A 24416-nucleotide genomic window follows, 5' to 3' on the forward strand; every position below is an offset into this window, starting at 1 on the left:
GTCCAGTCTCAAGACGGGGGTGAGAGGTGGGGTGGAGATGGGGGGGGGGCTACTGTGGGTCTTGGAGGCCACCCAGGCCTAAGCATCTCCATTCCCCAACAATGCTCAGAGTTGGCCCCGGACACCTTCCCCATAAGGGAACACTGCTTAGTAGAAAAACCTCCCCAGGATTGAGTCCCAGTGAAGATGCAGGGTGATGCATGCAGGGCCGGGTGCTGCAGCTCTTCACATTACACATCTTCACCTTCGTGAGAATTGAAAATGACTCAGATGTCTAAAACCGAGAACTTGGTTAAATAAATAATACCTTCTTTAGATCAGGGTGTATTATACGGCCATTAAAAATAGCGGCTGTGAAAACAGTCGGTGCATAAGAAAATGTTTAATACATAATTCCTTTGGGATTCAACAGTTATAAAACATGTATATATTTGCATCTTTAAAAGCTTGGAGAGAATATTCATCTCAGATATTAATAGTTTTAATCTCATGGGGTGGGACTAACACAGGGATTGCTTTTACGCCTCATCTATTTTATAGTTTTCAGAAGTTCTGTGATGATTATGAATTATATTTAGCAGGAATTTTTTTGATGGAGAATTTTCTACAGAGAAATCTGCCAACACCCACCCCCTAGGACCTCCTAAATGATAATAATGTTATCCAGTGTCCTGTGTGAAGGAGCAGAGAGGCCTGGGTGCTGAAGGCTAGAGAGACAACTTATGGGCCTTGTTCAGCTCAGCAAGACCCCAGACTCAGAATCTGGTCTGGGATTCCGTGAGAGCAGAGAACACAGGAAGACCAGATCCTAGGAGGCAGAGGACCCCAACATGAGGACATGTGACAGGCTGTCACCCCTGTCCTGGGAGATCTGGAGGAGGCACCTGACCACTCAGAGTAGGATAGGAGACTGGGAAAGGTTTCTGAGGAAGAAATAGAGGCTGCAGAGAGACCCCAACCCAGGGGCAGGCAATGACTATTCCAGAGGAGAGGTCTTAATGTCCATGGAGGGTTCGGGCTCAACACAGACCACCAGGACCTCTCTACCAGTACTGTCTTCTTTTTTCAAAAGAGCATCCAAGATAGTCATTGTCACATAGACCTAAAAGGAGGTGGGACAAATCTGCCTGAGACAACTGCCATCACAGTAAGAGAGAAGCCAGGGCCCCTACAAATAGCTAAGAAGGCATCTCCAGGCAAACAATGGCTGCTGAGGCATGCTTTTGACCTGCAGGTCAGCTTCTCCTGGGAGCTCTTTCAGTGTGTGGGATAGCCACACCACAGAGTGATCATCACTCTAGGGTGGCCATTTCAGTCCACCAGAGCTGGGTCAAATATTGGGATTCTGGAGGGTGAGGAGGGATGGATGAAAGACAAGCAGCCTGAAGGCCAGGATGAAGTCTGTGAAAAGGAATGTCAGGTCTTACTAAGAGGCTTCCCTACAGGCTTGGCCAGAAGAGGACAGCACAATGCTGCCATTGCCTTCCATGGTCAGTGCTGGCCCCAGCTCTTCTCTGTGATGTAGTTTAAGCTAACTGAATAAGTGGTAGCTGCACAGAAGTTTGCAGGAGGGCCATCAGAGAGGATGATGAAGAACTGGGCTGGGCACTACACAAGCAGAGCGATCCTGGGAGAGAAGACATCTTCGCCCAGGAAGCCTTGGATGGTGGCCACCTTCTCCAGCAGAGTGGCATGTTTAGAGTTTCCCTGGATCTCAGGTCTCATGTCACTGAAGACTGTATCATGCTGTTATAGGTGGTTTCTTCATCTACAGACTCTACACTTAGAGTCTTGGGTGCCACTTACGGTTTATTGTAACTGAAAGTCTAGATGAGTAGATGACAGATAAATGGATGAATGAGGAATGGATAGGTGGCTGGCTGGGTGAATGATGGATGGATTCATAGGTAGACAGATAGTCGTATGTATATATGTATGTATGTATGTATGCATGATGAATGGAAAATGATGAATAGATTAGATTAATGACAGAATGAGTAGATGGATGGTGGAGGATGAAGGGTGAATGAATGATGAATGGAATGGATGATGGGTAGATGGATGTTGGATGGGTTTGTAGATATTGAGTGATAAATAAATAGGTGGGTAGATGGATAGGTATGTATAGGCAAATGGATGGTTGGATGGACAATGAATGGAAAATGCTGAATAGATTAGAATAATGATGCGTGAGTGGTTGGATGGACAAAAGAGGACAAAAGATGAAAGAATGATGAATGGAATGGATGATAGGTGGATGGATGTTGGATGGTTTGGTAGCTATTGGATGAATAATGGATAAATGGGTAGATGGAAAAATGGAGTAAGTACATTTAAGTAGATGGATGGTTGGATGGATGATGAATGGATAAGAATAGATAATGATGGGTGGGTGGGTGGCAGATTAATGCATGATGGATGAAATGGATGATGGATGATGAATGGATAATGATAGATTAATGATGGGTGGGTGGGTGGCAGATTAATGCATGGTAGATGAAATGGATGATGGGAATAGGTGGGTGATGGAGTGATAGATGGATATTTGATGAATGGGTGGATGAATAGACAGATGAATAGATGGATGGTGAATGAGTGAATGGACACATGAGTCGATAAAGAGTGAATAACGAATTGATACTGTCAATTCCGGAGGAATCTATAATGATGGGGAAGACATTGCAGCAGACAGGGAAGGAATGGGGCAGTGGCGGGAGGCTATCTGGTCACAATGAATTCACACACAGCAAGTAGAGAATTAACAGGAAATGGGAACAAGTGCTCAAATGCACAAGCCAATGGGGGACATCTCACATTCAAACCACAGCAGATGGGCGTTTGAGTGAATGGGTGGTTAGATGGATGAATGGAGAACTGTGGGTGAACCAATAGTTTGGTAGAAGAATGCATGAATGATAGACAGCTGTACAAATGGATGGATGGATGAATGGATGGATGGATGGATGGATGGATGGATGGATGGATGGGTGGGTGGATGGATGGGTGGGTGGGTGGTGGGTGGGTGGGTGGATGGATGGATGGATGGATGGATGGATGGATGGATGGATGGATGGATGGATGAATGGATGGGTGGAGAGCTGTATGGAAGGATAGATGAGGAAATGGATGAGTGAATGGATGATGAATGGATGATGAATGGGGTAGAGAAGTGATGGAGGAGAGATGAATGGAAAGATACGAGGGATAGAGAACCAAAGATGGAGGACGAGGATAGATGAAAGAAAGGGAGGGAGGGAAGGTGGGAAAGAGGGAGGGGAAGAGGAGGGAGGGAGGAGAAGAGTGAGAGAGGGAGAGGAAGAGTGAGTGAGTGAGTGAGTGAGTGAGGGAAAGAGGGAGGGAGGGAGGGAGGGAGGGAGGGAGGGTAGAGGGAGGGAGGGAGGGAGGGAAGGGAGAATAAATAGATGGATGGATAAAAGACTACAGAGGACTGGGGACACAGAGGGATGTCCTTGAATTTTCACAAATTCTCAGTCACCCAAATCTTATCCTTGATTGCTCTGACCTTCACAGCACAGCACAGCCTGGACTCCAACTCATTCTCCTAAGTATGGGGATCACAGGTGTGGACCAAGCCACAAACTGTTGCTTCATGTCAAATGATTATTTATTGACTATACTCCAAGTTTCCAAGTCAAGGACTCTCTTAAGAACCCTACCTGCCCTGGGGCTTGTTTGAGTTTAACTTGGCTCTCTGTATGCATGGGTGCTGATGTGAAGCCATGTGCTAAGACCACTAGGGGACAAAAGGGATCTCTGGCCCCTAAACTGCTGCAGGCCACAGGAATATATCATAAGAACTCAGCTGGTTATGGCAAAGTCACTCCTTGGAGGGATCAGGGAATTCCTCCAGAGGAAGCCAAATTCCAAGGAGTTTTTGGTGTTATTTGGCTTGTTATTATCAGCTGTCTTCTGTTATGAAAATCATGTGTGCCTTCATAGTTTTTCCCAATTGACTTTTCCCTAAGAAGGGTTAACAGTGTGGACTGATCACTCTCAGGACATACACATTCCAGGTATTTGGAAAACAGCCTCAGGAAAGGCTTTCTCTGGAATCAGATATCTCCCTTGGCCACTTTCAAGGACTAGCAGTAATAACAGTCCACATGCAAGACTCCTGATTTAAGATAAATTCCACAAGGAGACACCGCCCAGGTCAGGTGAACTTTAAGTAATAGCCTTACACAATTTAGCTTGGACCCTCCTTTCTTACAGCTTTACTAACTTTATGGACCTCTAACTCCTTACCTAACCACTTCTAGGAATATTTAGATAACCTTCTGTGCTGACAGCTATGCTCAGCCAGAACCCCAGTTCAAGTCTCCTTATAATTATCATCACTGGCAGCATTCGGCCAGGTTCATCCCCAGATGGAGGAAAGTACCTTATCAGAGATACCTCTGTATTCTCCAAGAACAGACTTAACCATCCAGGCTACCTGTTTGAGAAGGCCTGGCAGATGTGCCAATTAAGCTTTAGTTCCTCCTTTCCCAAATCTTACCTCTAGTTCCAGATCTCCCTTTAACTACCACCAGAGGCATTTACCTGTACACAGGTTGCCTAGCAACTGAGCACACTTTCACCACCCTGCAGAAAAATGGCAGATAGCTTGGACAGATAGGAGCCACAGGAAAAAAGAAGACAGTTTTATTTTCTCCCATTGACCTAGCAACTTAGAGATTCTTAACATTTTCTACTAACCACGTTTAAGATTATAGTTGAGCACATAAGAGCCCTTTTCTTAGATTTTATGTGAATTTAGCCTTTAGTTAATTAATTTCCCCACTGGTCACTTCCCTTTGGGGTTGTAAATGATAATTAATGGTTATTGCCTCTCCATGTGATTCTTATCACCCCTCCGTTTGACCCTGGAAGCCTGGCTTTGCACTGCCAAGGGATTACTCCTTGTAAGTGTATATATACCGGGACTTTCAGGGCATGAGGGATGGAGAAGAGAAGAGAGAATGGAAGAACTAGATGGGTAAGAACTTGAGAGGAACAAACTGAGATGGGGAAGAACTAGATTGAAGGGCTAGAAGAGTGTACTAGAGGAACGAGATGGAAGATGAGGAAGAACGAGATGAGGAGAGAAGGAGATGGGAAGGAGATGATATGGGAAAGAACTAGATGGATAAGAACCCAGAAGGGACAGAACTAGATAAAGAAATTAAGATAGAACCTAGAGGGAACCACAGATAGGTGTCGAGAGAAATCAGGCAAGAAATGAGCTAAATATGAGAGCAGAATAGAAGCTTGTAACTGATACAGAATAATAAAGTGTATGGACTAAGGAGTTTCGTGTGAATAGATTCATTTCTTTTCATCAAAGATTAATTATCAGCTGGTTATAGATTCTTCCTGGACCCTGGGAGGGGACTATTGAGAGGCTGGACCCCCATAGTCCCCAATACTAAACAATTCATATATGTTATAGATAACCATCTTTGTGTCTACTGCCATCTTTGGGGTCCAAGTCATCTCTGTAATAGCTGTGAGATATGGGTCTGGATTTGAACAACTGGGATCCTTGGACAGGAGACCCCTGAGATCACCAGGAGGGACAGGGACTCAGCAAAGATCAAAACCAACTTCCGTGTGCATGTACATAGGCACATCAAAGCCTGGCACACAGAGTGCTGAAACCCCTTATACCATCCTAACAGTGCAAGACCGGTGCCTTCCAGATGCTACCATGGGCACAGCAGGCTACCCATCAGTGCTCCTTTCTGGGAGCTGTGGCTGCACTTGCTCAGCTTTCCCTGATGACAAGGACCCATCAGCACTCCCATGCTGTGCCAGTTCCGGCGTCCAGGCCACTGAGAAACACACTGTATACCCAGGAGTCACAGCTGCCTTGTGGGAGGTCAAACATTCTGCCTCCAGCTCTGTCCATCTCTCCTTTGGGACAAGCAAGTCAGAGTGCACACTGCATGGCTTCTGTCTCCACAGAGGACTAACTATTCTTAATAGTGAAGAGTGTTGGAAGCAGTTGGTCTGGCTTTGCGTTTCAAAGCTCTGATCCCTTCCCCTGGGCATTTACAGGCCATGATGCCTTATCACAGTCTATGAAATATACATTGCATGTTGCTCAGGGGCAGTGTGTGCTGTGTATGTCAGGCCTGGGTTAAGATTTTGAAAACAAGGTGTGAGGGAGATATTATGGAAAGACAGACTCAAATCTAGTTTTAAATATACTGATATACCAATGCAGGGATGTTACAGAGAAATAGACATGGTCTGAAAATTCTCAAACCCCAGCTCTCTTGGAACATGAAAGCAAATGATAACAGATTCCCACAGTGTGTTCTGTGGAATTCCATCCCAGGATTTAATCAACAGAACAAAAGATACGATATAACAAAACTTGAGCATTTACATTTATGTGTAAAAATAAAACAAGTGAAAATTAAATTAATGACGATTAAAATTTTTTAATGAAATGAATTATAAATGAAAGATTATGAAATGAAGGAAGATGGAAAGTTGCCTGAGACCTTTACCTGGGGATGCAGGATGTGTGCAGAGAGATGCTGAGCAGTCCACACAGGCTCCACCCTCCCTCCCCCTGAGTGTGTTTGCTAAAGTGCACAGCAGGATCTTCTGGAACTGCTCTTACCACTGTGACATTTGATCCCATGCCTTTTCTCATTGCTGTAAGTGACCCTGTGACCTGGCCCAGGAAATTCCAGTGGGTGCCAGTGAGCAAAACCCTGAAACATGCTCCAGGGAAAATGATGCCTGAGTTAGGGCTGGCATACTGCCGAGAGACACATCACCCACAGCTTCACTATCAGAAGACTGGTGCATTGAGACCAAACTATGGCAAGACAAAACACTCTTAGGAGAAAGTGTCTGTGGGTATTGAAAAGAGCAAAGCCCCAGGGCCAGGGATGAGGGAACAGGTCACATCTAGAGGAGATGCATCTTGACATTTGGGGACCTGGAGATGGCTTGAACCCTTCTCATAAAAAGGAAGGGCCAGGAAAGAGTTAAGCAACTTGACAAATGTAGAAGGATACAGCAGTGCCTATGTAGCTAAATTACACAATGGAGACCTGTCTGTGACCATGAGAAGGTACATGTCATCTCAGGAGGACACTGAGTCACAGCTCTGTAGCCCCTGAGTACAAACAGGCAAAGTCTGATGACATCAAAGATATGGAGGAGCTAGCCACCGTATTGACAAGCTGGTAAGATGAAGAGAGGAGAAACCCAGCTGGCCTTGCATGCTGCCCCAAGCCTGCCTGGAGAGGTAGCCCTGGAGCTCACTGTGGCTCCCAGGCTTGCTGCAGAATAGCAAATGCCCTAGGTATCAAAATCACCGTCCCATGATAGAGAATGCACACATCAGGGAGGATCCACGTGCAACATGGGGAAATTACCAGAACATAGTTGAGAACATAAATCAAATGCCCAAAGCAGGAGAATGCCATTCATATCAATTTTTAAAACAAGCTCAGTGGTTAGATGTCTGATTACAGAGAGACACACATTTTGTCTTGAACCAATATAAATTGTGATTTATGTGTTGTTGCATGTGCTTAAATTTTTGCTTTATAGGTAAGCTATAAAGCAAACTGGAACGGTCCAACCCAAGTTCAAGATGGAGATAACTTCTAGGTAGACGGCGGGGGGGGGGGGTAGCAGAAGGGCAAAGGGTGGGTTTTATTGGAATCTATTGTTTTCTAAGTGTGAGCTCTCATGTAGAGAGGAAACAATTGTCAACTCTGTAATGGCTGAGCTGGCGAGGCTCTGCAGGGATGAAAATGACACCCTAACTCCACTACCTATCTGTGGTAGTGTGCCTGCTCCCCATCCCCTGACCCTAAGACCCCAGGATATCAGACTAAGCACAATAGAGACAGGCTGGGAGGAACGGATGGAGCATTGAAAAGTGCACTAGCCCACCTCCACCATCAGTCCCCAGGCTAGGGTTTTCCTGCATTCTGCACTTTTCTCTATATGTCAAAGATTCCATAATTAAAGAATGCTCCCCACCCCCCCCCCCCAAAAAGGACAGATTCCAACCAGGCCATCTGGAGCAGAAACCTGGACCACTCTTCTCCAAAGCTGCAGAGGGATGCTCCTGGCTGCCCCTTTGGCAGGCACCAAGGTCAAATGTACCGAGTCTTTTGGGTCAGGGAAACATGCCCCTAATCCAAACTCACCTTGCCCAAAAGCCACCCTCAGTGTAGACCCTGGAGTCTGTAACCCAGGATGGAGGGCAGGAGTGAGAAGGTGGGCCATGGTCAGCTTTCTCCTGTCTCAGAATGTGCCCTTCCTCTTTTCTCTGCTCAACAGCATCAGAGACAACTGTGCTCGTGACTTCTCCTATAGTGACCTCATAATCATAAGGAATCCTTTAGGATAGCCGGGTGGTGGTGCACTCCTTTAATCCCAGCACTCAGGAGGCAGAGGCAGGCAGATCTCTGAGTTCGAGGCTAGCCTGGCCTACAGAGCAAGTTCCAGAATAGCCAGGACTGTTGTATAGAGAAACCCTGTATTGGAAAACAAAAATCATCACCATCAATCATCATCATCATCTTCAAGGTCCCAATAATTTCCTAAAACCCCACTGTCACATTCACATATCCATGCATCCACTTGTCTGTCTGCCCATCTGTCTCCAACTCATCAACCCACCTACCCAGCTATCATTTTATCCAGCTAGCCAATACACATATGCACATCCACACATCTACATATCTATCCATCACCTCCCATTCATTAGTTCACCCACCTGTCCACCCACCCATGCAGTCAGGCCCCACAGGCACGCCTAGCACCATCAGGGCTTGGTTATGGCATCCTGTGGTCAGCCATATGGACTTGGAAGGTCTCCATGCCCAACTGGCTTATATTCTAGTAGTGGCAGAGGCAATGTAAGTAAGAACATAGAAACTTCAATGAGAGAGGTGACGGGGTCCCCCTTGGGGGCGGGGGTTCTGCACAGGGCAGCTCCTTAGGGGAAAGTTGTGAGCCAAACTGAATGAGGATAGAGTCAGAACTAAGGAACAATACTAAGTACATGTCAGACAGCAGGTAGCACACACAGAGAGACACCTAGATGGACAGAGTCCAGCTTGACCAGATTCTACCAGTGGGCCACTTTTCATCACAGACTCCCAGGTGCTCCCGAACCACCAGGCATGTTGTCCTATGGATAGGCAGCATCAGTATTTCCTACAGCTTGTTAGAATACAGCCTAAGATCCTACTTCAGAGCCTGGCACCCAGATCTGGATTTCATCTAGACCCCGAGTCCTGGACAGGGAAGCAAGGCTAGTTTCTCTACACTAGGCACATTCACTGGGGTAAACAGCGCCCCCAGGTGGCCAATACTGGTTCTTGAAGGGCCTGAAGGATGTGAGTCCCACACTTAAAAGAACACACATGCAGGGTGCTTCAGTGAAACCACAGTCCTGTGGGAGGCCATTAGGAAAGCAAGCTTTAAAAGGCTGAGGACAATAGTCAGGGAAGGCTGAAAACACGGACCCCAGGCATAGTGTTGAGCAGGGCCCCATGAGGGGCTGATCTTCATTGTGTTTCAGGGAACAGATTTGTGCATAGGGCTGGCCCAGTTTTAACACTGAGAACCCAGAGTCCTGGAGCCCATTCAGTTCCAGGAGGCACTCACCACACTGCTGTGCCTTGCTTGGGGGTGGGGAGCGGGATCCTCAAGCATGGACAGGCCCAGCAGCACTCTCCCAGAGGGCAGGGTGGGCGGCACTCACACGGCACTTTGTTGTGAACCTCTCTTTCCCTTTCCTTCTCTTCATCTCATGAACCTGCAGCTTTATTATGGAGTAGACGCAAATATCACACGAACTCTCCAGAGTCCAGGAATACCCATGTCCCCCATACCCCTGTGGTGGCTCCAGCCCTGCCTGCCAACCCTGACACCTGGGCCACCACAGGTTTGGGCAGAGGGTTGGGATGGGCAGGCATGAACCCCGAGGTAGGACTGAGTCCAGCAGCAGCACCTGACTGTTTTTCAAGTCCCTGGGTCTTTCTGGGAAAGGTGGGGCGGTGGCACAGTAGCCAGCTGGGGAGGGCAGCAGGGGTCTAGCTGTGGATGAAGAGGGACAAAGAGAGTGACAGGAAGACAGAGGACAGGGCAAGGGCCGGTGGCCATTTAGGAAACCTAATACAGATGGCATCCCCACAGCTGAATGGTAGCTCCTTCCAAGAGATGTCCATGTCCTAAACCCCATGAACTGTTAGGGTTTTTGTTGTGGTGGTTGTTTTGTTTGTGTTTGTTTGTTTGTTTGTTTTTACAGAGGCGGCTAAAGTAAGATTCTTGAGATGACAACATCCCAAAATACCTGGCCAGGCACTAAACTAGCAGTCATTGTCTTTAGGACCCCACAGTCAAGGTCATGTGACAACAGAGGCAGAGGGCTGAAGCAGTAACTCAGTCAGCAGAGTGCCTGCTGTACAAACAGGAGGACCCGAGTTCAATCCCCAGAACCCACATGAAAAAGGCAGGCAGTGGCGTGCACACTTCTAATCCTAGAGCTGGGGCCTAGAGCTAGGGGGGTTTCTGGACTTGCTCATCAGCCAGCTTAGTCTCCTGGGCCAGCTCCAGGCTAGAGAGAGATCTGCCTTAAAAACAACACTGGAAAAGTGAATGGTTCCAAAGGTTGACCTCTGCTTCCACAGACATGGGTGTGTAGGTGCATATGCACCTGTGCAGTGTGTACTTACATACACATGCACCTGTGAAGTGTGTACCTACATACACATGCACCTGTGCAGTGTGTACCCACATACACATGCACCTGTGCAGTGTGTAGCCACATACATATGCACCTGTGCAGTGTGTACCCACATACATATGCACCTGTGCAGTGTGTACTTATATACATATGCACCTGTACAGTATATACTTACATACATATGCACCTGTGCAGTGTGTACTTACATATATAGGCACCTGTGCAGTGTGTACCCACATACATATGCACCTGTGCAGTGTGTACTTACATACATATGCACCTGTGCAGTGTGTACTTACATACATAGGCACCTGTGCAGTATGTAGCCACATACATATGCACCTGCACAGTGTATACCCACATACATATACGCACCTGCACACATGTGCAACCCTATACATATGAACACACACAGAAGACAGAGGTAAGGACTCGGTGACTCAGCAACCAGGGTCTGACGGGGACATAGCAGGCTTCCCTTCTTAGTCTTCAGAGGAAGCACTGCCCTGTGACACCATGGTTTGAATTTTGACCTCCAGGATTACAGAAGTTCATGTCTGTTGTTTTAAATGCCCAGTGTGGTCATTTGTTCCAGTAGTACAGAAGCCACGGTGCCCAGGGTTTTAAGGATAGACAGAATATACCAACTCTGGTTTGAGTGAGGAGGCCTTGGCCAGGCCCTGTGAGCTCAGGGAAGGAGGGGACAGATGACTCCAACTCCCCAGTACCAGCCAGACATCCTAAGGTGGGACTGTCTCTCCCAACACACTGTACTGGTCAAAGGACCCAAGCCCAGTGAAGGATGCAGACAGGGTGCTGATGGGTCAAGGAAGCCGTGGGGGAGATGCTGCTGACGTGAGGCCATTAAACACAGAACAATTAAAAATGCATTCAGCTTCGATTTCCCAGAACCATTTCCAGAATGTAAATACCAGACCTGTCATTAAAAATGTATTTATTGTGATTACACAGGAGAATTCTTGGGCGGCTCGGTGTGCGTTCAATAAGTGTGTCTTTAATAACCCCATTTAATATGTGTTCCCCAGACACTGGATCCCGAACAGTCTATTCCACGGGCCTCAAATGCAGGCAGCAGGTAGGCAGCGCCCAGGGAAGGACCCACAGGCATGCTCTCGGCCTCTCAGTGCCGCTTGCCCTGTCCCAGAGCAGACAACACTCCAGAGAGAAAATGTAGTCAGAATATCATGGAAACAGCTCCTCACCAGGAATCAAGCAGGTGCTGGGATGCTGACAAACTGGCAAAGTTCAGATAAATTGTCAGACTGGTGTTGTGAGCTCTGGACCCTCCCCGAGTGGGAGCTGTGAGCTCGGGACCCTCCTCGGGTGGGAGCTATGAGCTCTGGATCCTCCCCAGGTGGGAGCTATGAGCTCTGGATCCTCCCCAGGTGGGAGCTGTGAGCTCTGGACCCTCTTCGGGTGGGAGCTGTGAGCTCTGGACCCTCTTCGGGTGGGAGCTGTGAGCTCTGGACCCTCTTCGGGTGGGAGCTGTGAGCTCTGGACCCTCTTCGGGTGGGAGCTGTGAGCTCTGGACCCTCTTCGGGTGGGAGCTGTGAGCTCTGGACCCTCCCCGGGTGGGAGCAGTGAGCTCTGGATCCTCCCTGGGTGGGAGCTGTGAGCTCTGGACCCTCTTCGGGTGGGAGCTGTGAGCTCTGGACCCTCTTCGGGTGGGAGCTGTGAGCTCTGGACCCTCCCCAGGTAGGAGCTGTTAGTGCTGGACCCTTCTTGAGTGGAAGCTAGGAGCACTGGAGCCTCCCCAGGTGGCAGCTGTGAGCACTGGCCCCTCCCTGGATCAGAGCTCAAAGACAGAATCAGCTCAAAGGCCCATAAGCATCAGGAAAGTAATGGCTGGGCAGGCCTCAGAACAGTGTGCAAAAGGGAAGCCTGGTTTCTGAGCAATAGAGAAAGGAATGCAAAACTTCAGTTCAAGTCTCCTCAGACCGTTAAGTCTGGGCAAGCACATCATCAGCGCGCGTGCATGTGCGCACACACACACACACACACACACACACTCACAAAAGCATAATATAAACACAGAAAGTCACTGCACCAGCGGAAGAGGTGGGGGAAGTTTCTGAAAATGACGAATGCTTCTGAATGCATTTTTAATCAAGCTGAGAAAATGTCTGGGTGGAGAGACTGATGAGGAAGGGATGGGAAAAATTAAAATCTGTTGCTTGGCTTTGGGGAAAATCCAAATTTAGACAACATACCATCCTCAGGATGTTTTCTAAGCCACTTTTCCCCATCTCACCACCTCTGTCCTCCATTTCATCCCCTCAGACAGATAAATCACTGAAGCTATGTGAGGGAAGCTTGCCTGACCCACAGCTCTAAAGGGGTGGTCTGGCCTCTGGAGTTCCCCATCTTCTGAAGAATTTGGAGCCTGTCACTCAGGAGTCCTGACCCCAGGTAGTCTCCTCTGTCCTCCATGCCCCATGAGGTCCCAAAGGAAGTAGGACCTATCCCTAGCAAGTGCCTTGCAAAAGCCTGACTGCCCCAGGAAAGCAGCTCGCTATCCAAACATGAGACACTGTTCCACAGAGTTCCACTTCCTGCTCCTTCAGCCAAGCTGAGAGTGGAGGAATCCAGCATTCTGGAAATCTCTAGGGAAGGTATCCAAGGGGGTGGGTAACAGAGCAACCCGAATGCTGGCATCTGAAGTCTGGGGATTCTTGTTTAATGTACAAAAAGGAAGATGACCTTCATCCGTGTGGCAGCAAAAGGAGGCACTCCGCTTGGCAGGAAGGTGCCTCCTCACACTTACTCTCCTCTGGTAACAGCCCCAAGCCAAACTTCCAGTGCTAGTCCCCAGAGATGCTAATGCCGCTAGAATTTTTATGCTTATTCACCTGTGCGCTTTTTTATGTGGACACATGTGCCATGGAGGTCAGAGGACAACCTGAGAAGTTCTATTTGTGCTACGTGGCTCCAGGGATTGAGCTCAGGTTGTCAGGCTTGGTGTCAAATGCCTTTACCCTCTGAGCCCCCTCACTGGCCCTGCCACCGGAATTTAATGCCTGATTTATTCAGCAGCGGTGTTCCCCCTCCTCAAGCACCAGAGCAGCAAGATACATGGAGAGCATCAGGGTCTCATGATGAGAGCTTACCCTCCCTCCACACAGGAATGTGGCCGCTTGTCCCAGCATTGCAGGAACAGATTGGTGTGGAAGGAGGTGAGTTCCTGGCTGAGGGAGCTGGCCCAGAAAGGCTGCAGATGCAGTGACAAAAACCCAAGGTGCTTTAGTGCCCCAGTGACCTGGGCACTTGGTCCCAGGTGACACTGTCATCACAGAAACCCCACTCCGGCACCATGAGAGCACATTCCTAACATGCCGCAGAGGTAGGACAAGTGGGATGCCAAACCCCTCTGATACAAGCAAAGCCAAGCTAAAGCGAGGCAGGCATGTGCAAGCTGTTCTTCCCACAAGCCATTCTGATGAGCCAGGCACAGGGATGCAGGTCTGGTTCTAGCACTCTGGAGACAGAGGCAGGAAACTGCATGATAAGTTTCCAGGCTAGCCTGGGATACAGAATGAGACCCTATCTCAAACAAACAAACGGTCCCAACAGGCAGGTATTTTTCAAGCTCAAATTAAAATGAACTAATCACTACTGGAAAAACACACAGAGAAGGCAAAATGATCCCACACCAAGAATGACTCCAGTGGTAAAATTCCCGTGGGAGGAAAGATCCCACCCGAAGCCCGAGAGATCCTCATGCTCTGAGCAGAACTGACGATGATAATGGCCAAAATGGTCCTTGCAGCCACCTCCTCCCTCCTCTCCTCTCAGACATCAAAGACGGTCTGATGTCCTTGGGCCCAATTCATGTTTCACATATAAAGAGATATCCCGCCTGGGTGGGTTATTTATTTACAGTTCTTTGGCTGAGCCAGAAAGAAAGCAAACTACCCCAACAATGAGGCTAGCTTGAGCTTTGGGGGGCTTGGGAACTGCCTATAGAGTCCAGAGCAGAGCCAGGGAGATTGTGCAGTGACCTGGATTCAGGCTGCCAGCCTCTTCCTCCGGGGAGGAGGCAAAAAGAGCCAGGAGAAAACAACAGACAGAAAAGAGCGAGGAAAGAAGCTTTCCAAACAGTTGTCCATCTGCCAGGGCCCTTTGTCCTCCTGACGAAACTCCTAATCCGCTTTCGACATCTCCATTATGTCTTTCTAAGCCACCGAAAATTGGTGGGGCCCACTAGTGGGCGGGAGCTGCCGGAGCCAGAGTAGGACTCCAGTCTCAGCCAGGATGCTGGGAGATGATGTCACACAGGTATGGGAAGAGAAAAGCCCATGAGGGTGACTTACCGCCACAGAGAACTTTCCAGAACCTTCCCCATGTCTGCATGGTAGTACTTGGTCAGGATCAAGATGACCTGCGGTGTCAACAACAGAAAGGAAAATGACATCAGCTGGTTTCAAGATTCTGAGAGAGGAATATGGTGACACTTTCCACCCCTGCCCTTGGGGTCCCTCAAACCCCACTGCCTGATGGCCATGTACCATGACACTGAGCCATGGGCCTTGCTTCTGCTTGGGAAACCTCCTTCTTCTCTTTAGAATGACTCCAGAGACATCCCAACCCATGAGAGCAGCTGCCGCTCTGTGGGAATCATTAAACTCAGCCTCAGACAATCCCAAACTGTGGCCAAATATTCAGCAAGGCTCTGGTCCCAGTCTGCACACCATGGTGATTAACACTGTCAACTGGACAGGTTCTAGAATCGCCTAGGAGACGAGTCTCCAGGCATGTCTATGGTGGACCTTCTAGACTGGGTTCATTGAGGCGGGAAGACCATGAGGTGGGTAGTACCATGCCATGGGCTCGGCCCTGGATTGAAGCAAAATGAGGAGAGAGAGCTGAGCATCAATCAGCGTTCATCTTTCTCTGCTTCCTGACTGTGCATGCATTACCACCAGCTGCCTCATGTTCCTGCTGCCTTTCCCCACCATGACGGGCTGTACCCTCCAACTGTGAGCTAAAACAAACCCTCCCTCCACTAAGATTCTTCCACCAGGTATTTTGTCCCAGCAATGAAGAAAATAAACAAAACAAGCACCAAGTGTATTTGGCAAGCTTCTGAAGACAGGGCGGCTGTACATCAACGCGCCAACGCATCCCCCGTAACCCATGGAAATAGCTGCCTGATGTGGCTGACCCAGAGAGAAGCCAGCCTCTGAGGCGGTGCTGTCATTCCTGTCCTGGACTGCAGAGTGATGACAGGGGTTGGGAGGTGAGGGTAGCAGCCAGAGGGGTCTATAAATCACCAGCCGACACTTTTATTTGTTAAACTACTCAATATAGGGGAGGCTCTTGACAAAGCAGTGAAGGAAATGCATCTGCTCAGAGAATGGAAATAAATGTGTTCCAAAGCACTGGAATGGTCTTCAAAACCCATGCATATAAGACAAAGAAATAGAGGAAGGGAGGGAGGGAGGGAGGGAGGGAGGGAGGGAGGGAGGGAGGAGGGAAGGAGGGGGGGGGTAGGGGAGAAGGAAGGGAGGGAGGGGAGGAGGGAGGGAGGGAAGGAGGGAGGGAGGGAGGGAAGGAGGGAGGGAGGGAGGAAGGAAGGAAGGAAGGAAGGAAGGAAGGAAGGAAGGAAGGAAGGAAGGAAGGGTCAGATAGCCCAGATAGCCCAGGGAGAGATGGAGATTGATCTGCAATTACTCTGCTAGTGGCTGGATTCTCATGTACATCAAATTCCATTTCATTCACTGCCAGTCCATAGTACCAATACCTAACAGTCCTGTTGCCATGGGAACCCTGGGAAGTGGCCCTGGGCACTCTTGGTTGTGGTAGTAGAAGTCCTTAGCCTCCTTAATTGGGGGGTTACCACACTGACCATGTCCACCCCTCTGCTCCTCCCTCATCAGCAGCAGAACTTTGCGGACATGCGTCCCAAGAGGCTGACTGATCAAGTATCTGTTTTCCCCTGATGATTAGAGCAGGCAGATGGAAGGAGAGGGTGTCAGTGAGCTGGGACGGCTTATAGCCAGGAGGCAGGGATGATTAAAGAGAAGAGCCTTGTCAACGAAGGCAAGATTGGCTCTACCTCTCTCTGAACAAAGCGATTTCTTCCCGTCAGCGCGTGGCCTGGCCCAGTCAGAGATGATCCTCCCAATACAGAAGAGGTAGGCAGAGTGACAGGGCTCTGCTGGGCAGGAGACAAGTGTGGTTTAACCTATTGATTTATATTTCATACAGTCTGCTATCCCAGGGGGCTTTTGAGGAACCAGAGTGTGACAGCTGCAAAGGACTTCAAAGTCAGTTTTACCCAGTTGCCCAGGATGAAATCATCACCCTAACCTGGTTCATGGCCCAGGCCACCAGGTGGGGCTCACCCTCCATTCTGGGACCAGGCCCTTGGTGGCTCAGAAGCTGAGAGGTGGGCAGTCTCCCCAGAACTCCTGCTTTCATGCTCAGATTCTATTGCTGTGGATGGTTCCACTCACGCCTCCTGGGGACAGTCTCCACTCAAGACTATGCCTCATGCCATACCCATGCCAACCAGGCCTTTGAATACAGCTCTGTCCTGTGAATCAGTGCCTCGCCTGGCACCCTCTGCCCTTGCATTATCTGTGGTGATTTGAATGCAGATGGCCTCCATAGGCTCATATAAAATGGATTTGTGGTCACTAGTTGGTGAATTATTTAGGAAGGATTAACAGATGTGGCACTGTTGGAGGAGGTGTGTCACTGGGGGTTGGCTTTGAGGTTTCAAAAGCCCATGCCAGGCCCAGACTTGTGATTGCATACTCTCTAAGCTATATGTAAGCTCTAAGCTATTGCTCCAGAACCATGCCTGCTTGCCTGCCTGCTCGCCATGATGAGTGTGGACTCACCTTCTGAAACCATAAGCAAGCCCGCAATTAAATGTTTCCTTTTATAAGTTGCCTTGGTCCTGGTGTCTCTTCCCAGCAATAGAACTGTAAATAAGCTTCTGCTCCATCTCTTGGTCACTCCATTAGCCTCCAGACCTCTGTCTACCCCAGATTACCTCTAAGAAGGTTTCCAGACCCCTACACTAGGTTCAGCTCCTCATGCCCTCCCCCCATACCACAAAGCTCATAGCTCTGCCTTTAGTGTGAGCACTGGACTGTACTAGGCATGGTGCACACCAGGTAACAAATGTGCTGTTAGGGCCTAAGCAGCAAAAAATCAATACAGTTATGCCAGACAGGGGTCTTCTTAACCTTGACTGCATACTCACAAGTCACCCCCACTTCCACGAAGAGGACATGCCATTCAGTCCTTGTTTGGGAGGACTGAATGCCTATACCACCGTCCCTGTAACTCCCAGTGGAAGTTTGGGCTTCCGAGTCAGAGGTCCGGGGCCCTCTTGCTAGGGACTGCAACAAGGAGACCACTGAGATGACCTGGGACTGGGAAAGTCAGGCAGAAGGAAGTCACCACCTAAGACCCACCCTACCCCATGTCCCCAGTCTTCTGATCAACAATGACAATGCAGTGGAGAGGACCCACAGGCATGGTAAGACCTTGACAAGGTATGGCCATGTTGCGGGGCTCGCTCAGCCCTTCAGATGCAGAGCCCCCAAGATGGTCTAATTGGCATCCCTGTCCCTCAGATGGAGAAACAAAACACAGAGAGTCCAAATGTTTTGCCAAACCATACATGCTATGGGCCAAACCAGGGCTCAGCCCTGAGTCTTCTCAAGAGAGAGCAGGCTCCTTCCTGTCGGGCCAGAAGCAGTTTCAGTAGCTTCTAGCAGATGTGGTTTCAAGGACCTCAGAATTGTGACACACCCTTCAGGGGTCCTGGCTACAACTGAAACCTCCCAGGAGCTGTCTACAGCCTGGGTGGAGTCCTCACAGCTGTGGGCAGTTTGATCCACACAGACAGGAAGCAGGAATGTTGAAGCTCTTTTGACAGAGGCTGTCCACACCCCTGACCCACAGGAGCCCTGCCCAGATGGCAGGAACCACCAAGCAGGAAATAAGAGCAGCTCCAGAGGCAGCCGTGGTCACTAGTCACACTTTATTGTCACCCTGTATCTCCTGTCACTTCTGATCTTCTGGGTCTTAATCTCAATCAAGGGTGCTGGGTGCCTGTTCTGCGAACCATGCAGAGCTCATCTGACCTTGACATCACAGGAGAGGCCATTACAACAGTTCCCTTTTAATGCAGAGGAGACTGACATACCGATCTAAGAAATCCACCTAGCATCATACATAGCACACATATCCTGCCCAAGCCCAGGGCTTTTCTGGTTTCACTGTTTATCCCTGTCCCCAATCCTGGTGATCTCACTTTCCTAGTACAGGACATAAAGATTTTGGTGGTTCTCCAAGGCACCCTGAAAGCTAACCATGACATCCAGTTATGGAGCATCTGAGACCACTTGGAGCCCCATGAAGAAACAGGGCCTGGCCAACATTGTTGTTGGGGGATAAACCCAAGACAGATATTGAGCCCTTTTGAGCCTGTCCCCTACCTTCAATGTGGAACTCATCCCCAAATAACCTGACAATGGGGCTCTGAGGTTTACAAAGTGACTGTCATGGGTCAGCAAGTCCACCGAATCCTTCCTCACACTCCGCTAGCATCTGCTTGCCAGGCCAGCTATTCTCAGGATGCTGCAGGGGGCACATCACTATTCAGGGGAGGGTCTCAGTGTCCTGTGACACTGAGCCTGTCCCTGCTGTACCCCAAGGTTTCATCCCAACACAGTGAGTCAAGAAACCAGCACTTTGCAGAGCAACCCATAGACCTGAAGAATGGCTCTAAGCCTAGCCTTCACCTGTCTGCTCATCAAAGCACATGCCGCTTCCTCAGTGGCTTTAGGACTAGAAGCCAGGGAAGCCCTTGCCTCACAGTGAGGTCCACACTTTCAGAACAGCCAGCAGGGAAGGGCTCAGAAGCAGTTTGCCTTCCTGCAGCCAAGAATAATCACAAGGAAAGGGCAGGAGGTGGGGGGCGAGCAGGAGGGAGCCAACAAATTCTCAGGCCCAGTTCATTGTCAATCAACAGACACCCTGTGGCACCAGGAAGGCAGAGAGAAGGGAAAGGGTGACTCCCCACAGGAAGGGAGGGAGAAGAGGAAGGGAAAAGGCCTTGGGAATCCAGCACCAGAAATCATGAGAAAAGTGACAGGCCAGAGTCAGTGGTCCATTTACCACAGAGGCCCCATACATTATCAAATCCTCCTGCCCCAGCAGGACAGCCTGCTCTTGGTGGGGGTCTAGCCTGGGGTCTCATATCATTCCCTCTAGTCTGAGACCAGTCACCAGGCTTCCCAGATCTACTTGTCTGTGCAGACCCTGGTCAGGTCACACCTCTGACACTCACATTCAGAAGTTGGCCCAGTTCTCATGGTCCATTCACCCACATGGGGATCCGAGCTCCTCTGTCTCCCTGGAGGCCTGGTCCTCTCCATCCTCATCGTCACTGCTTGGTCCCTGGTACGCCAGCCTCTGCCAGGCAGCGGCTCTACCAAGACCTCGTTACCGTGACTATCACTTAGGCCGTTGTGTGTGATTCACACCCCTGGGCCACCCCTTCCACTCTGGGCCACCCTCTCCTCATCATTCTTAAGCTCCTTCCTTCAGGAAGCCTTCCCACAGGCTGGGTGCTCCAGGGGAAGGACCTACATCTGCCTCTGGCCCACACTGTCTCCAGAGCCTAGCCAGGTGCCGGCACATTAGCAATTGCTGAGCAAAGTCATCGACTGAGAACCAGCTCAGATGAACAAGACCAGCTCCCGGTGAGGCATTCCCACACTGCCTTACTTGTAGCCTGCCCAGGTGTGGAGGTGGGCTCTAGGATAGGGGAGTATCCTGCCATCCCATCAGAACCCACACACTTGGGGGCAGAGGCTCAGCCTGAGGGGGATCTACACTGCCATCTCCCTGTACTATGAGGCACTGGCCCTCCTAGGTGCCAGAGAGGGAGGATGCTGATGTGGGGGTAGGGGAGAGCAGGCTGTGGGGAAACCTTTTCAACACTTAACCATTAAGTAAATCCTAGGCTCCTCCGCTCCATGCATGACATGCACCCCACACAGCTAGGCTCCTCCACTCCATGCATGACATACACCCCACACAGCTAGGCTCCTCCACTCCATGAATGACATGCACCCCACACAGCTAGGCTCCTCCACTCCATGCATGACATACACCCCACACAGCACCATGGGCAGATGGGGTAACCACTCTCACTACACAGATAAACAAAGAAGGGGAACAGAGACGAAAGCATGACCCTGAGGTCACACAGCAAGAACGGGGCTGGGACGTGAGTGAGGGGATGAGTGGAAAGGACGGTGACATTAACAACGAAGGCAGGACAACCTCAAGGAAACATCCAGCAAAATGCCTGGACACAGAGGGCACAGGGACCCTGACAGGGAAAGGCAGCCGGAGTCCACATCTGTGGGGCCTGCATTCCCAGGCCCCAGCCAGGACAACTCTGCCTCTGCATTTAGCTTAAAGATTCTAAGCAGGGCACTGGCCAGGGTGCACGTGATACGATGTGTGCCACCCAGCAGAGAGCAGAAGTGGCCATGCTCACGGGTCTCGATGCAACACAGTGTTCTGGAGAGGCTGTGGAGTCCTCCTAAAAGGGTGCTTCCTGCAGCAAGCCACAAGCTCCTGACCCCTGGGAGAGCAAGGGCTTCTGCCGGGCTGACCCATCTCCACACCTTCCATCCTGTTCTAGAAGCCTGGCTCTCTTGAGCCTCAGCAGTTCCCCAGGCTCCACAAGGCTAAAGCTTACTTCTTCTGTCCCCTGGCTGCTCAGGCTGAAAAAGACCTCAACTCAAGTCTCTAAATGGAGTTCCTGCTCCATCATGACTTCATCCAAAGGTCGCTGCCCTTCAGAGAACGGTTGTACAAACCTTGTGAAGTGCTGTCTGTCCCTGGGGAAAGGGTAGCGCCCGGAGACCATTTTGAAATCACTAACCAGAAAGAGCACTCGCCCCAAATTCCCTGCAAACCAGAAGCTCTGGGACTACTAGGCTCTCAGGAGGCCCCTCTGGGCCAGAGGGAATTAGACATGGCCTAGTTAAGCTTACAGATGCCTACAACCATGCTCTGTAGATGACAACGTGTCTACTGTGCAAAGGACCACAGCCTGCCAGGTGGGTAGCCACAGCTGGGGACAGGGAGCGAGAGCCCCAGCCCCAGAATGACCACCCCCCCTCCATCACTCTGGAGGCCCAAGGGGTTGGAGGCCTTGGAGGCATCAGTGTGCCAGTGACTCAGGTATCTACGGGGCCATGGTCAGGGGCTCATCCTGAGTCAAAGATGGCCATCCCTGGTGCAGGCCACACACTTAGGCTTGAGCCTCAGTGTCCCCATCCACCCAGGTGAGGCCAGATCCAAGAACCCTCACCAGGAATACCATCAGCCACAGAGGCTGTTCTTACAGCTACCCAATAGTCCTCTCTTGGAGTCATCTCAGCTGCCGCCCAGACGCAGAGGAAAACCTTAGAAGGGCCACAGGCAGGGTGGGAAAGACAGGCCTGTTCACCAACAAGACTCTTTCAAGGACCCTCCTACATGCTGTAGTGGGGACACTAGCTGTCCTGCCTTTTTACAGGGGATAATCAGAACAGCTAAAGAAATCTCAAACCCATTTGTCTTCTGACCTGGCTACTCCACATCTGGAGCTAGTACACAGATGTCCCTCCACCTGAAACTCAGATGTCCTTGGCAGCTCCAGCTGAAGACTGGAAGGAGCCCATTTCCAGCCCTGGGCTGGGAGAAAGCACTCTGCCACCAGGGATGCAGTGGAGACCGAGTGAGTCAGGGTGTAGCCTGTGCAGGGTAGGTATGTCACCGAGGAGGGGGAGTTTAAGGTCAGGCTTGGGGTTAGGTCTAGGGGTTCATGCCAGAACTAAGGCCAAGGCTGGGTTTGATTTCAGGCTAAGCAGAGGCAAAAGTTAAAGCTAGAGTTAGGATAAGGTTAGGAATGAACTTTCAAACCTTGTTAGACTACTTAGGACCAGAGCTTGGATTAGGGCTAGAGGTAGGGTCAGGGTTAGGATTCTGGTTAGGAGAGGGAGGAGGAAGGGAAAGAAGGAGGAGAGAAGAGACTGGGGAAGGGGAAGGGGAGGAAGTGGAGGGAAAGGGCAGGGGGAAGAAGGAAGTGGGGCACGTTTGCCAGAGCCCTCCAGGCCCTGCCCCTCTGCCTCTTGGGGGAATGCTAAGAGACAAAAAGCCTGTGGCCACTCAGAGGCAGGCCCTAGCCACCAAGGCCCAGAGGCAGCTAGCTCTCTGTGAAGGGTGGGCCACATAGAGTGCCAGCTCTGGGAGAAGCGGAAGAGAGCCCCGCCTCTCTGCTAGAATGTGTTTTCGCAACTTGTTACTGTTTTCTTATTATTTCAAAGTAACAGTGTGTAAGAGAGGACTTAAAAGATACACCAGTCAGATGGCAAAATAAAAATGCTTTCAACACAGGAGAGGCCCGTCCTCAAACACCTCCTGCGCCCCCCCCCCCCCGTGTGCCAGGAAACACCCTCCATCTGGACCCCACCCTTCCTTCTCGAGGACCAAGCCCATCACCTGTGTCTCCAGGAATCTGGAGTGCAGTCTCCCCTGGTTGACGAAGTCTCCCCTGGTTGACGAAGTCTCCCCTGGCTGAAGTGAGAGGGGATGAGAGGAGGAAAGGGAGGCAGGAACAGGAATGACCCATGTGACCCAGCCTGCAGGTGCCCACCGCCCTTCCTCACCAAGAGAAGCCAGGAGCTGGGGCCAAACAAGAGATTTCATAACCAAGGCAAGGTCTTAGGGGGCACCAGATGCACAACTGGGCCAGGGAGATACCTTGGTATTTGTCATAACTCACCTGTGGACACTTGTCATCTAGAGGAATTAAAGCGCCCCCCCCCCCCAGCTAGCTGGGCCTCCGGGGTGTGTGTGTGTGTGTGTGTGGCTGGGATACTGGTTTCTACCTCTGCTCTCTAACTGGACAGAACATGGACATCAGGGATGCATCTTCTTGCCACAAAGCTAGGCAAGTCTCATGCCACCTCCTTATTGAGGCCCTACTGAGCCCCCTACATGGATGTCATGTCTCTTAAACCCCTATACATCTACGCCCTGGGAGACATGTTGCCCTGTCTGTGGGAAGCTGGGGCATAATGAGGGAGGTTTATTTGACCAAAGTCACACAGCCCAGAGGTAGCGATATGGGCTTCTAGCCGGACATCTCACCACCACGCAGCCCCTTTGGGCTGCCATCAGCATTGCTGGGGGGAAAGAGCACCCTTTGCCGGATGAGAAAGCGACAGACCAGGTGGCAGCCATCTGAGTCCCTGCTGAATCAACTCCTCCCACACTGAGCCACGAAGCCCTAGACAGCATCCTGTATGGGCAGGCAGCAGTAGAGGCCCCCCATTCCTGTATGGCCTTTGCCCGGAACCCAGGCTATGCACCAGCACCAGACTGCCAGCTGTACTCCAATCACACTCTATGATAATGAACCATTCCAGAAGAGGACCAAACGAGGCCTCCATCATCTCTGCAGAGATGGATGCTAGCTCTGGTTTGAGAGGGTGGGGATCTGTATTCACAGTTCCTACGACTCCCCCACCTAGCGAAACTCAGCACAACTGAGTGGCAAAGCTATTGCTGATGTGGTTCAGAGAAACAGGCCAGCATGAAAGAAGGGCCATCTCCTGGTCAGCTCCTCAGGGTA

At 50.3% G+C, this 24416-nt stretch overlaps 1 protein-coding gene across 2 annotated transcripts in view; it reads right to left on the reverse strand.

Moving 5' to 3' along the window:
• Positions 1–24416, reverse strand: part of Sorcs2 (sortilin related VPS10 domain containing receptor 2) — a 379471-nt gene that overhangs the window by 214948 nt on the left and 140107 nt on the right. For both annotated transcript variants that reach the window (XM_036200422.1, XM_036200421.1), the window contains exon 2: positions 15067–15134. In XM_036200422.1, the coding sequence (XP_036056315.1) occupies positions 15067–15134 (68 nt within the window). The remainder of the gene's footprint in view (positions 1–15066; positions 15135–24416) is intronic.

The sequence above is a fragment of the Onychomys torridus genome, chromosome 10, assembly GCF_903995425.1.
Source record: "Onychomys torridus chromosome 10, mOncTor1.1, whole genome shotgun sequence".
Classification (NCBI taxonomy): domain Eukaryota; kingdom Metazoa; phylum Chordata; class Mammalia; order Rodentia; family Cricetidae; genus Onychomys; species Onychomys torridus.